Source organism: Uloborus diversus, chromosome 9 (assembly GCF_026930045.1).
Source record: "Uloborus diversus isolate 005 chromosome 9, Udiv.v.3.1, whole genome shotgun sequence".
Taxonomy (NCBI): Eukaryota; Metazoa; Arthropoda; class Arachnida; order Araneae; family Uloboridae; genus Uloborus; species Uloborus diversus.
The window spans coordinates 80,563,111-80,578,723 of NC_072739.1; the positions used below are offsets into that span (position 1 = coordinate 80,563,111).

At 35.6% G+C, this 15,613-nt stretch overlaps 1 protein-coding gene across 1 annotated transcript in view; it reads right to left on the reverse strand.

Annotated features, from left to right (window-relative positions):
* Window positions 1-1,798: 1,798 nt before the first annotated feature.
* LOC129229366 (uncharacterized) overlaps window positions 1,799-15,613 on the reverse strand; it is a 60,713-nt gene continuing 46,898 nt past the window's right edge. Inside the window, exon 3 of the mRNA XM_054863658.1 lies at window positions 1,799-4,907. Within this exon, the coding sequence (XP_054719633.1) occupies window positions 4,710-4,907 (198 nt within the window). The 3' untranslated portion in view covers window positions 1,799-4,709. The remainder of the gene's footprint in view (window positions 4,908-15,613) is intronic.

Below are 15,613 nucleotides of genomic sequence, written 5' to 3' on the forward strand. Positions count from 1 at the left end.
AATTTTAATAGTTTCTTAAAATTCTTATGCTAAGTGGTATCTGGAAGTAAGTTTTTTTTTTTTTTTTTATTTTCTATAATCTTTCCATGTAGAAAAATTTAATATACTGTTTTTTAGGGTTCCCCCCCCCCTCAAAAAAAATTGACTTAATATGTTTTTTTTTAACCATTTTATTAAAAAAAGTAACATCTTTTTAAAATATATCTTTAGTTCAACAACTTTATACAACTTAAAACGTTTAAAATACTGCATTTTATACAAACATACAATGGATTTCAAGTAGAGCAAAGAAAGAAAACCATTATCATTGGTAACGTAAATCAGGGAAATTTGGTGAACTTAGTCAGGGAAAAGTCAGGGAACTTTTTTTCACAGTTCCTGTCGCCACCCTGAACATGAAATATAAAACTAATTTCATGCCAAAATTTAGGTGAGCCTTCAATTGGAAATTCATTGCTGATCAGACCATTCTTGAACAAAACTTCTATTCAAATGCATCTCAAATTTTCAAAGTAATGTAGATATGATTTCCGCACAAAAACATCGATGACTGAGATGGATTAGCTGGATTAGACAACTACTCCACAGGCAATTTATCAGCGAAGTTGAATGTTTTTAGAACTCGGCTATTACACTTTAAGGGGTACAGTTGCTCTTTTTGAAGTTCGAGAGACCACGTTTCGAATGCCACCCGAGACCTTTAGTCGCTTTTTTTGGGCAAATTTCATGAACATAAAAGATTTTGAACAATGTTGAAATGAATATTTTTTCGTAAAACAAGTTAAACTAAAAAGAAGAAAATAAAATAATAGTTAAAAAACTAAAAAAACACGCTTTCGTAGCAAAATGAACTAAAAAGTGAAAAATAATCTTTGGATGATAGTAGTTGACTAATCACTTAATTTTAATGTAATACAAAAAAGCGTGGGGGACTTCTTATCAGTTGTCTTGAATTTCTTCCATTTGTTGTCCATGCAAAAATGTAAATAGACAGCACCCCACGTTTTTTTGTTTTTCATTAAAGTTAAGTGATTAGTCAACTACTATCATCCAAAGATTATTTTTCACTTTTTAGTTCATTTTGCTACGAAAGCATGTTTTTTTAGTTTTTTTAACTATTATTTTATTCCCCTATAATTTCATTTTAATAACTTATGACATGTATACATGTGCTTATATGTCATTAGTATTAAAATCCTTCCTGTGCACATGTAGCATGTAAAAAAAAGTTAAGTTAATATTACATAAAAGTGTACATATTTGAAATTTTTAAAATTCAAAATATCAGAATTATTGGGCGTTGTTGTTTTGAAAATTTTCGGAAATTTTTACACAATTGACAATTTATCTCAATGTATCTAACGTTTTACTACCTTTTATTTATTCTGATCCACGAAAGAATTTTTTTGTCTCTAAAACACCACCAACCAAGTTTTTTTTTTTTATATCTAATTAAAAAGTTCCATATGAAAAGCAAATTGTATTGTGTGCAATCATCACTTAGAGACCAAATCATTTGAAAGGTGGAGGGAAAAAAAAGGAAGAAATATTTTTATAAAACTAGAACAATCAAATCATATTTTTATTCAGGCAGAAGAGTAGTATATCTTGATGTATGTTTTGCGTGGATTAACTTTTCACTAACACATTTCACTGTATATGTCATGTAAATGTATGGTATCTTTGGATCAGCACAGTTTGTGATATTTTTATACATTCTTTCAGCTCTTTGTTATTTTTAGCAACGAGACCATTGTACATTTTATTTGTAAATAAATTATGTTCAAAACAAAAACTCATTTTATAAGTTGACTTTATTGCAGAATATATTAATTAATAATTCCTTTATCACATTTAGTACAAGAATAATTATAAATGCAAAAGTATCTTTTTAAATGATGAAATGAATTTGCAAAATGAGAATGCTTATTATAGACAGCAATATTTGTGGATACAGATAGCAGACAATGGCTCACTGAGCACTAAAAATAAAATTCCTCACAAAAGAGATTTATAGAAATGGCAGGTTGTCTACAAAGCACTTTACCTCACAGTTGCCAACTCTCCCTATTCGTTCGGGTGGTTTTTAATGCCTTTTCCGAACTTCCTAATGAAAATCCCCCGAATTTTAATGAAAACAACGAATGCCTTTCTTTATATTAATTACGCCTCTTAGAAAATAAATTTTGACCCACAAGTGGTAGTCCTCCCCCTCTAACTTTAAAAAAGTAAAAACAATCTTAATTTCTAAATGTCAAATTTCGGATCCCATGCAGGTTCAGTTTGAGAAATTCATACATATGCTTTTAAAAATCCCGATTACACTCGAAACTTTTGTTGATAAATTTATTTATGCATGATGTGCCCAGGAGTTTCAAACTTAAAATCGGGACATGTCACTGGCAGGAGGGGGGGGAGGTTTTTTTCTCTTTCTTTCAAAGGTTTACTATCATATCACAAAATAATAGAAGATTTTTAGATCTCACATGAAAAATAATTTTAATTTAAGATTGCAATAAACCAATTTTATGAAAGCATTGCAGTTATGCTTAAACTTTGAAATAAGAGCATAATTAGTAAATGACATGTAATTCAGATGTACCTATAAAGAACTTAAGTTGGGAAGTAACTCAATATGCTGTCAGTCATATGTACTGTTGAAAGTAATTTTCATAGCCTCTCAAAAATCTAAAAAATACTTGAAGTAATGCCAAAAGTTTATATTTGTCAAAGAAGGTATGCCCACAAAAACGGTGATGAATCTAATTTTATTCATATTTTCTCCATTCGGTGGAACTTTAATAGAAAAGCGATACTTGGGGGGGGGGAGCAGAATATTTGACCAGTAGGACTGTGAAACCAAAAGTAGGACTGTTCCACCAAATTGGGGCGTCTGGTCACTTTATCTATCCAAAAGCTCCCAAATTCTATGCATTTAATTTTCATCTTTCAATGTTGGCAGCTATGTAACCATAATTAATTTTATGCTAAATATTTTCAAAATGATTGAAAACATTTGCTTTTCCTGTGATAAACAATAAGATCCCTTCAATAATGAATGGAACTTGAGGTATTGGATATTTTCATTTTTTTTAAATTTCTGATCATGATTGTTGTACACAACATTCCGCATAGTCTGTTGGTGTCGAAATATTTTAAATTTATTCAAACATAATAATTGGGGAATTTGGCAACTATCACAATGGCATGTATTATTGTACACTTTTTTAATGATTTGTGAATTGGAGCATTGTACAGAAAGCCAGTTCATACACTCTCTCGATTTAAGAAAAAGAAAAAAAAACATTTTTTGTCGGCAAGGCAACCATCCATCATCATTCATTCAGTTTAAAAACAAATTCTTGTCAACAAGTGATACTAAATGCTTTTACTAACTTGACATAAAAGACATAATCACAATCAGGACCTAGTTCAAAATTAACTCTTAAAAATTAGAAACATTTATGCAAACAAAACCCAAAAATGAGGTCCAAGGACAAGAGCTGCACTATGTCACTACATACAATAAAAGTAATATAATTCAGCAAATAACAATTCAGTAATACTTAATAAATATATTTACGACATGCGTACTTTTCAAAATGCACTTCAATATGTAATGAGAAATAAGATTTCATTTATGTGGTAATGGGAAATAATGCAGTGACCAGGCCTTGGGCATTACTGACTGATTCATGTATTAAATTCTTTTTGAAGTATAAATATTAGTAACGCAAAAGAATAAGCTAATATCTCGAGAATTTTTGTGATGAGAATAGTTTATTAAGAAAAGTCTATAAAAAGAAATACAGAAATAGTAATTGAAGGTGAATTTTACTACCTAAAAATACAGATGTAAATTTTAATAATACATGGAAAAAAAAAGCAAATCAAGATAAGGACGTTTGAAATCTTTTTGCATCTGATGCTTCAAACATGAATTAAATAGTTCCAAAAACTATTACATATTTTCCACATTTCATATTCATATAAATTGAATATGAAATGTGGAAAACTGAACAGAATTCATATAAATTGTGTATAGTAGATAATCTTCTATCTTCAGTAAATTACCGCCCATTAGCCAGGGCTAAAGCAGAAATACGTGAAATACACCGCCGAGGTTTTCCATCTCCAGTTCAGTCACTTTCCTATGCCGGGCTGATGAGTGCTAATAAGCACGAATCTACAGTCCTCGGCTGGAAATGACTGAGCTGGCGGTGTATTTCACGAATCTTCTATCTCTTTATCACCTTATTGTCTATGAAACTTAGAAGGAGAGAAAAAAACAGAAATCAAATTGAATGATATAATAAGCACACGACTTTTGAAATGATATGGAGCAAACTAGCTCCATGCATGTGATAATTGGCAATGATGAATTTGGCTTAGTCTCAGGCTTGGGGGCAGTAAAATTTGAAGAACAAGTAAATTTTTTTAGAATAATTAAATGGAACAATACTATCTCCATTTCAGATAATATTCCATTTATGTGTATTCTTGAAGAATACTTAGCAACAAAAGGTTTGAAAAAAACCTTCACGTTTTTCAGCCCAAAGCCAAACTAGATGCAGTTTACAGTTTACTACAAATCAAGTTTAAAAGACGTAACATAAATTTGGTGGGAATGGCAATTTACAGCTCGGCAGTTTTCAATTTTAGGAACATAGACAAATGTCCTTAGCACCAAAGTTGCTGTTTAAGTAGGATTAAGCTGGCTCCTCCGTGGAAAACGTACAAAATACCGGTCTGCCCTTGTGTTGTACAGGAAGAACTTGAACTGCTGTGCTCATGTTTAAAACCACAGTACGAGGGTGTCTTTGTGGGGGGCTACTTTGTCCCATGGGTTGCTCGTTGCTGAGAAGAGGATCACATTGCAATTCTGAAGGATCACTTGGGACTGAAACCTAGAAAAGAAAAATGGGGTGAAGTAAGGAATCCATGAATGCTCGCAGGATTTTGAATGGAGATTGTATATTAGAAAAAACGAATATTTGGATTTCGGGCATGAAACGGCAATTCAAAAAAATAATATATGTCCGATTTTCTGAGAAATTATGCATTTTTATACACGAACCAAACCTATATCTATTTTTTCCCCCTAGAAAGGTTCATTTTTTCCCTCCAAAATGTCTATAAAATACTTTCACAATTTCTCAAAATAGCATCATTTCCAACTTATTGCAGTATAACGGCACTCAGCATGTAAGCACGCACTTAGTACGTGACTCAGTACTAAGATTTGGGTTGCTCTAAAATTTGATTTTTTTACCACTACAAAATAAATACTCAATTATTCATGAATAATAAAACATAGCTTTTTTTTTTCTTTTCAAATTTTAAGTTGCAGTTTCATTTTAAATAAAACTAGGAGAAGTCAACCCAACCCCCTTCCCCTCAGCTACATCCCTGATTAACGGACAATATATTTTAAATCAAGTGCAAATTTTTTGCGATCGCGAGGCGAAAATGAAAGGAGACTGTCCTCCTTATTTTTTTGAAAATGAAGTTTCAAAAGCTCAGTTTTAGACGATATTCAGTGATATTTGGAAAAGAGAGGTTTGAGGACTCCCCCAGGAAATTTTGTACCCCTCGGGGAATAAAGGTGTCAAAAAACGCAATTGTAGGTCATCTTCGATGATATTACTAGAATTAATTGGATCTGAAACTCTCTCTCGCTAAATTTTTTCGGAATTAAAGTTCCGAAAACGTCATTTTTTGACGATCATTTCTTATTTTAGAAAAGATTTCCCCAGACATTTTTCAAAGTTTTTTTTTAAATTTCCAATACTGCAGGCAGTACAGACATTATCCTTACGCTATGCAGTGACAAAAATAAGGGGGAAAATACAAGCAAATAATGAAAGAAAAGACACAATGAACACAATACAAAAGAGGCAAACACAAGAACAAAAATAACTAGTATGTTGTGGCCATCACGAAACTTTCTTCTATATTTTTCCTTTTTCTGATCCCTCCCCATGCTTGACGAGGAAGCAATATTCCTAACAAAAACAAAATTACACATGTAAAAACTTGACGACCATCCCAATGTCTGAATTATTGTAAAAACAAAACAAATAGCGAAAATTGAAAGTTACTTTAAAAGCCTTACTTGAATTAATTTTCTATTTTTTTTTTTTTTTCTATTCAAGAGTCACAACTGACTACAACTGTATTTATGTCGAGGTCTGCATACTAGTGCCTTGCCTCCATTATTTTATATACCGATAGATGGCAGCACCATCACCGGGTCGAACAGTTATTGAGAATTTAGAACTAGTCCAAGAGCTAATAGCTACCTGGTACTAGCACCCCCAGAGGTATCGTTTCACTTGGAGGACATTGAGACCACGAGCATATTTAACGTCGCCCAGTCCCCTTTAATGACGACGGTGGGTCTTCGACCAGCGGGGATCGAACCCGAGCCCCTCCGGCCCCGAGTCCAATGCCCTACCGATCAGGCTACCACGGCCCCACTTGAATTAATTACAAATATTTTATTTATTAACAAACATAAGATGGCAACAGTTAAAAATTTTAAATCACTGAGATAATATTCCCGGGAAGGCCGTGGTAGCCTGATCGGTAAGACATTGGACTCGGGGCCGGAGGGGCTCGGGTTCGATCCTCGCTGGTCGAAGACCCACCGTCGTCATTAAAGGGGACTGGGCGACGTTAAATATGCTCGTGGTCTCAATGTCCTCCAAGTGAAACGATACCTCTGGGGGTGCTAGTACCAGGTAGCTATTAGCTCTTGGACTAGTTCTAAATTCTCATTAACTGTTCGATCCGGTGATGGTGCTGCCATCTATCGATATATAAAAATAATGGAGGCAAGGCACTTAGTATGCAGTCCTCGACATAAATACAGTTGAAGTCAGTTGTGACTCTTGAATAGAATAGAATAGAATAATATTTCCGATCATTTCCATACAATTAAAATCACGTGAAAGGGCCGTGGTAGCCTGATCGGTAAGGCATTGGACTCGGGACCGGAGGGTCTCGGGTTCGATCCTCACTGGTCGAAGACCCACCGTCGTCATTAATGGTGACTGGGCGACGTTAAATATGCTCGTGGTCACAATGTCCTCCAAGTGAAACGATACCTCTGGGGGTGCCAGACTAGGAAGTTATTCGGCTCCTAGCCTGGTTCTAAATTGTCTCTCGAACTGTCCATAGATGGCACCACCATCTATTGTGTTGTCTTTGTGCTGTCCTGGAAAAACAAAATCCTGGAAATCCTGGAAAATCACGTGAAATACGCAGACGACAATCTATTACGATTTATCTTTCTCATTGTTGCATTAATAAAACTATTTTTATTCGCAAAAAAAAAAAAAAAAAAAAAAAAAAAAAAAAAACACCTCTTGGAGCGATTGGAGTCAAAATTGAACCAAAGCCTGTTTACGTATGGATTCACATATATTCCAAATTTCAACCAGAACGTAGCATTACTTCTTGAGATAGGGCACTCACAATGGAAAAAAAGAACGGGCGATTGCGCTACCCCCCTTTTTAGCTGTTGACACCAAAATAAAATCAGCTCTTATACCCACTAAGGGCTACTTGTCAAAAAATTTTTGTTTGATTCCGTTCGTTATTTCTTGAGATACAGCAGCCACAATTGACGACAAAAACGTTCTATAACTCAACCCCCGTTTGAGCTATTAACACCAAAATTGAATCAGCACCTGCTCCTGTTAGGGGCAACATATGGACCAAATTTTGTTTGATTCCGCCAGTTACTTCCTGAGGAATAGCAAGCACGCGTAACTCAAAAAACGTCCCATTGCTCCACCCCCCTTGGAGGAATTCGCGCCAAAAACCAATGGGCACAAGTTCACATAGGGGCACATATGTGTACCAAATTTCGTTCAATTTCATGCGGTAGTTTTTGCTGTAGAGCGGCCACAAAAAACTGATCACACACAGACGTGACACACACAGACACAGACAGACAGACATTTTCCAAAAATAGTCGAAATGGACTCAGCACACCTCAAAACGTTCGAATCCGTCAAAATCCGAAATTCAAAAATTTGCATGAATCCAATACTTTCTTCTATATATTAGATATAGAGGAAAGTAAAAATCAAGTATTCAAATTGTTCAACAAGTCCCTGCCCCCCCCCCCCCGTGCATGCCGCTGAGTGAGGAACCCTTTTGTTAGCGGGGGAGCGGAACTCTTAATTCTAGAAAATAAAACTGCTTGTGTATTATTCTACTATTTGTTGTTCATTTGTTTCCAAACACATCTGTTTTCTTTTTCACGTTCGTTTTTATTCAAAGTTTTTTTTTTTCTTTTTTACTTTTTAAGTTTTTTTCCTTTAAAGGCTTACAATCTCTGAGTATCATGCAAGATTTCGCATAAAAACATATAGAAGTATACATAGCAGCATTTACAACTCAAAAGGACTTAAGCTTATCTGCAAGTTTCTTTCTCGAGTGTGTGCAATCGGTTTCAATACACTATAACTTTTATGAAAACATGTGAAATTATCCTCTTATTGCAATATAAAATGTGATGCGTGTGTTTAGGGGGAGGGGAGGATTTCGACTCAAACTGTGAAGGCCAGGGCCTGATTTTACTGAATAGGCCACGCTGCCTGGGGCCCCCAAATGGCTAAAGTAGTCTTAGCTTAGACTGAAACTGTTAGGTTTGAACAAGGGGACCCGGAAAAGTGTTTAGCCTAGGTCCTCCTGATATCTTAATCGGGTCCTAGTAACCCCCCCCCCCCCCCCCCAATGTTTCCTCTGTAAAGAATCCCTCGAAGGAAAAATCGGGCCTATCCTGTCTCACGATACAGTCATAAAAATGATTCAACTCAGTCTAATTTAATATTAAATTTTTTAGTGTTTGTGCTGGAAGAGTGTCTTCCCTTTGACAAGCCTATTGCTGCCTCCAAAACGTACAACCCTTCCTCCCCCCCCCCTTTTTTTTGTAATTTCAAGAGCTATAAATGATGATAACATACAGACTGTTGGCTAGCCGTGCAGATATATTAATGAATTTTTGTGAAAGTTTTTTTTTAATGAAAAATCATTAAACTGCAATGTAACTTTCTGTTTTGCAACACCGAGCGTTGTTCATTTCTGACAGTCGCATGTAATCGAATTTATTCATAGAGTATAACGAAATAGAATGTTTCCTTTTTTTTTTTTTTTTTTCTTTGACCTTAAAACTGAAAACTACGCAGCAGAAAGTACTACTTTGGCATTGGGAATGAATCTTCCTCGCTGCGAAGAACTAATCTATGACGAAGAAATAACAATACCAAATAACCTTGACACTCCATCTTTTGATGCAGAAGTTTAACTCGTTCTTACTTCCATTTAGAAAAAAAAAACCCTAACTAAACAGCACAACGAAAAGTGCTTGCCTTGAAAATTATTGAAGACTATTAACTAAAAGAAAACAAAAGCAGACCAACGAAAATGAAAGGAAGAACTAGTGTTTTCCACTAATAAAAGAGCTGATATATTTGCCTTTCATGATGTTTTGTCTCAGACGTTCTGAAGAGCGGAAATTTTTTTTTACAGTATTTGTAGTGTGCCTACAAAGGTCGAAATTCCAAATCTGGGAAAGCGAAATCATAAATGTCACTAGAATTGTAGGTTGCTTTGATTTATGAGCTTTGCGTTCGTTTCCTGGCCGACAGGCAGACTAAAATATGCTCGTTTACAGCCTTGAAACAGATAAGCTGAACGGATAACAGTTGTTTCTTTGGATTATCAGCCGCGTTTTTTGCAGGTACATTTTTCAAATGGTTACAGAGCACGAGACTTGCAGCCAAAGTCGACTCCAGGGGTTGGCGACCCCTGTCACCAAACAGGGAGGAAGATTTTAAGGGGAAGCCAAATTTGTGACGTCACAATTGAAACAAAGCTAAATGCTACAAATGTCAGTAGTCGCACAATGTTCTTCCCTAAAAATGTACTCTATATCAGGGGTATCCAACCTGCGGCACACGGGACAAATCGGGCCCGCGAGCAGATTTTTCCCGGCCCGCGGGATGCTTACAAACTGAAAAAGAAATGTTTTTTTCTTTTTTTTTTAAATTTGATAATATATTCCCTCTTAAGCATTTCAAAGAAAAGCAAAGCCCAGAAGATCTCAAAAACCACTACTGAGCATGAATGCAATCAGAGGGTGACAGAGAGGGGCAACTGTCATCTCTTAGAAAAGTGACTCCGACTTTCACTTTCCTCTCTGAAGTCACCAAGGATGGTTTAAAATCCAAAGTTACCAAAAGTTTCTAGAGAAGAACCGCTTACCTGACCTTTTCCCCTCATTTAACCCAAAATATCCTAAAATGGCGATTTTTTTTTTTTAATTTTATTTTCAAACGATTTTTGGGGAGGGCCATCACACTAGAGATGAGACGGGCTCGGGCTTAAGAACTTAAAACAGGTTGCGGGCTCGGGCTCATGTTAAGATATTTAATCGTCAATCTTCATGCAAATACTTTTTAGATTACAAATGGATTTTTTTTTTTTTTTTACCTCGCTCTTGTGTTGAAGTGCATAAAATTTAAACCATGGGAAAAAGTATTTTAATTTTAATTTTAAAGGCTTTCCTCTTTCAATAAATTTGAAATAAATTTAAAAAATAGTAGGGTATTTGAACTATTATTTGCCTTGCATGAAAATTTTAAAAAATAAAACAAAAGACTAATTAACAGTTTTTTGTAACATGTTTATTTGCGATTACTATTACAAGATATAATATACTAATTCGTCTGAAATAGAGCATTTTGAGAAAACTGTTTCAATAAAATGATCTTTATTAATGGACAGATTTATTAAAAATGTTTTGAACCATTCGCTGTTGCAACATAGGAACCCATTTTTGGTTGGCGTGGAATAAAACAACAGCTGACAAAACCGTGCCGGACTCTAGTGAGTTCGATTTTGAGAGTTTTTGACTCGGGCTCGGGCTAGCTCGGATTTTGACACGAGACAATATCTCCGGGCTCGAGCTTCCAAAAATGAGCCCGAACTCATCTCTACATCACACCCTTTCTTGACGTCTCAACACATATAGCTTAAAGTTCCATTTCCTAAACTTTAACATCAAAAAATTTCTGGAACAGCTCTTAACTTCTGATCACTCTTCTACACAAGATTACAGATATCCTGGAAAGTGTTTTTAGGACTTCATTCTTCAAAAGTTTCCGAAAAGAGTACTTGAACCTTCCCCATTTTCTTAACATCACAAATCATCGAAGAAAGTCAAAAATTGAGGTTCTAAAATTATAGTTTGTAAGAGGGAAGAACCTTTGACCCAAAGATAACCTGAAATTGACTTTATTTACAAAAGAAAAATAATTGGAGAAAGTGAATCGCAAACCCATCTACATCTTTTCCTTCATTTTACTAAAATTGCTTAAAAAAAGCTAATTTTAATAACTTCTTTGAATATGAACTCTGAAACCTGCCCCTCCCCCCCCACACACACACACGACCATCTCTAACGCTGCCAAAGATTGACTAAAACTGCGTTTTTAGTATTTTAATTTGATACATTTTCCCGGGAGATTACTCGATCGGATTCAAAAATAGCCAAAAACTTTTAAGAACTTATAACTCTTACTATCTATATTTTCTTCAAAAGAATAAATTGCACCTAAAGAATTCCTCAGTCTCAAGCTTATTTTAGTTTTTTTATTTCACTTTTTTATACATAAATTAAATTTTAATACAGGAAATTGAAGCACGAAAGCTGAGGGTGGCAGGGTCAAGTCTTTGTCTCGCCTTGGAGAAACTAAAAACCGTTATATTTTTTGTACTATTGATTTTATAATTGTATATATTTGTGAGTGAAATGGAATGTGTAAAGATCGTGATTCGTAAATAATTAATATTTTCCAATAAATAAATCATTACTTATAAAATCTAGGGTTGAACCCCCCCTCCCCCAAATGAGCGGCCTACATTAAGATAATATTTCTCCTTTATAGCAACATCGCCAAAAACTAAATCGGTATTCATAAATTCATACTTCAAATGGTTTTTTTTTGTAAAACCGAAAGTGCCAAAACAATGCGAACGATTAACTAAAGCAAAAATCGCCGAGTGATGTGATCTGATAATCACTACTAGACTCTCCTCGATTTCTGTTACAAGAATAATTTTCGCAGGGGTGCCCACTTCCTCTAAGAGCAAAGGCGCACCCCCTCCCCTAAAAGTCGCGAATACACCCCCCAAAAGCAAGAGCCCCCAGCCCCTAAAAGGGGAAAATATCCTCAAAACACCCCCTTCCCTAAAAATTTCAATGGCGCAGTCTGCGCCATGATTCCCCCCCCCCCCCCCCAGGTGGGCATCCCTGATTTTTGATGAATGAACTTGTTTTACATACCGGTCTATCAAATAGAAAGACATTCAGTAATCTGTCACACGAAAAACTCAAACGCCCTTGGATGTATAGGAAATCATTGTTCTGAACGAAACCACTCCTCATCCTTTGTGACCTACGTTTCCGCATCAGAAGCAGGCGTGAATTCTGTGTTTCAAGTGATGCTTAGTGACCGGTTATTCAACACTGAATTGACTCTCAATTGCTTTATTTGAAAAACATGGACTTGAAGTAGAGTGTTGATTAAGAGACGTACTTAAGATTTTTGAACCAATCTTTCTATGTTTTATGTTTCAATGAAAAATAAAAGAGCACAGAATTCGGGCGAGAAAATTCGAATAGAACTGTGTCTCAATTGTTATATCTTGAAAAAAAAAATTAAAAAATCCTAATCTATCCTAGGAAGATGCTTATCGAGTTAAGCCTTGGTATAACAATTGTTCTGGAAACTATTTTACTGTTTTAGAACTGAAACAGTAAAAAACAGTGTACGACTCAGTTTAACGGGTTGCCCCAGCAACTTTTCAAGGATGGTGATAATTGTTTTTTTCTTTTTTTTGATAGAGATTATTCTAAAATTGCGTTTTAGAATTTTAATTTCGCAAATATATCCGGCAGCATGTCTCGAAACCCGAAACCCCTCAAGTAATCGAAAGTCGTCTAAAATTGCGCTTTTTGGATCTTCAGTTTCCAAAAATCACCGGGGGAAAGTCACTGAACCCAACACTACCTGAGATCTACAATCTCATTTTTAAGCCTAAAATTTTCAAAAATGAGGGGAAGAAGGCTCCAAAATCCTTCTCCTAACATCACCAAAGATCTTCTAAAATTGTCCGAGTAATTTCAAAGATGGCTTATTTTTTCGATTTAGGACTTCAATTCGGAAGGAAGGGACGATCGCCCTCATCGCCTCTCTCTTGCATGTGTTCTTGCTCAATTTTAGCATGTGTAATAGGAAAGTAGCGAAAAGTGCAAAATTTTTATTTTTTAGTTGCTATAAAGCAGAAAAAAAAAATATGATGGTTGATTACTAAATTAGCAAGAATGATCTTTTGAAATCGGATAATATCTACAGACAGCGCAATGCGGTTGAAGATGTTTAAAAAATGAATATTTTCAACGCCTCCCCTTTCCAAAAGTTTTGCTGAGTTTTTTTTATTTTAATTTTTAGTGCAGTACGCCAAAAGAGCTACAAAAGACACTAGGGTAACGGCACCAGTAACAGAGAGGGGACCAGCAGTCGTAAGTTTGAATCTAAATATTGAGAATTTTAGGCGGGTAAAATTGATGTTGCTGCGACTCATGAATACGGTGCACCCATTTAGTGTTTATCAGAGTGAATTTTATGAGCCAGTTGGTTATTTACAAGGCAGTGGTGGAAGATAATATATGAACAGCCACCACGAGGTCTGCCTGTGTTTCATGTTCGTTTGAATTTAATAAGGTTTTAGATCTAAAAATAAAGAACTTTTGCTTATTTTGAAAAGAAAAGGGGAATTATGTTCATGACTCATCCTACCTTTTACCTGGTATCATCAGAACTTTCGGTGTCTGATACTGGGGGGACGGAGTTTTTTCGAAATTGAGCAAATAAAGATAGAATTGACTAATTCAAAGGATCCAAAAGCAGCCAAACGTTAGATGAGATATGGTTGCATGAGCGTAAAATAGTTTTAAAAGTCTAAATAAAAGCCTCAGAAAATTGAGTTAAGCAGAGAGCAATGCCTTAAGCATGTATGTTAATGGTGCCGTTACTCTGCCGCATAAGAAAATAATAATTTAGGTTTTTAATTGAAAGCAGGACAATCTTGAGAGGGTACTTTAAAATCACGCACAACTTTCAACCTTCAAACAAGAGCCTATCTCAGACAATTCTCGTAAAGTAATAGCTTAATTTTTTTAATGCATCATGGTTTTATAGTTAGAATCTGGATCAAACACTAGTAGTGAATCATCAATTGCTTCTTAAACAAATTTTTCTCCAGAATTAGTCACTGAGGATCCCTAATAATTGACATAAATATATTTTATATGAAAGAAAAATGTGAAAAAAGAGCATGGGATTTTTATGGATGTGAGAGTGAGGAATCGAAAGGTTTATTGTAAGCATAAAAGGCAATTACATTTGTTGCACTATCCGTTGCATCTTTGTCTTCTTTACTAATAATAAAGCTGAAAGTCTTTCTGTCCAGATCTCTCTCTGTCTGTCATGATCTCTCTGTCCGGATCTCTGTGACGCGCATGGCGCCTAGACCGTTCGGCCGATTTTCATGAAATTTGGCACAGAATTAGTTTGTAGCATGGGGGTGTGCACCTCGAAGCGATTTTTCGAAAATTCGATTTTGTTCCTTTTCTATTCCAGTTTTACGAAAAAATTTCCGAGAAAATTATCACAACGTGAAATAGTAAATCACGAAATCATCATAACTTGGAACCGTAACATGGGCGAGCCATTTAACATAGCCAATTGGCGAGAAATTCATCATCCATTATACAGGCAAACCGAATGACGTTTTAATTTTCTACTACGGGCAAGGCCGTGCGGGTACCACTAGTGTAAAATATAATAAAAGAATCACAATATGTATGACATGTTTTGTTTTTAATTAGTATCACATCATATAATATATTTGAAAGACAAAAATCTTTGATTTACGTCAAACTGAGAGTTTATTGTAACTGATACTTTTCTAACATTTGATTATTTTGAAAAAAGAAATGGAATTCTACGTAAGAACATGGGGGGGAGGGGTTCTAAAAATCTTGCATACCCTTACATGGGGTAGGGAGGGGGGGGGGGATCAAAAATTGCCAAAATCATCCTTACGTAATTAATCAATGCGCCCTTAGTGCGTCCCCCCCCCCTAATTTTCTATTGTGTCACTTTCCTTGCTGGGGTGCGATATGTCCGTCATCCTCACCCAAGCACAGTGTCTCATGGTTGGTATTTTTCTCATTGCTAACGGACACTGTCTGCGGCGTGAAGAAAGCAGAAAATTTCAATCAAACCTCTGGAACCGGTCCAGAACAAACAGAGCAATGATGCCGTGCTCAGGCGTCAAACAGCCACGCCGACTGCTATTATTTACACTGAGCGAGAGATTTTACGAGCTCTGCTGGCCGTTACGACCCATTTCCCAGACTGTCGGGAAATCGAACGAAGTTTCGTAAAAATTCCATAAAAATCTTAACACGATTTAATCAAATTATCAGATCGTGTACAACAGCGGTTCTTAACCTGGAGAGCCCCCCACC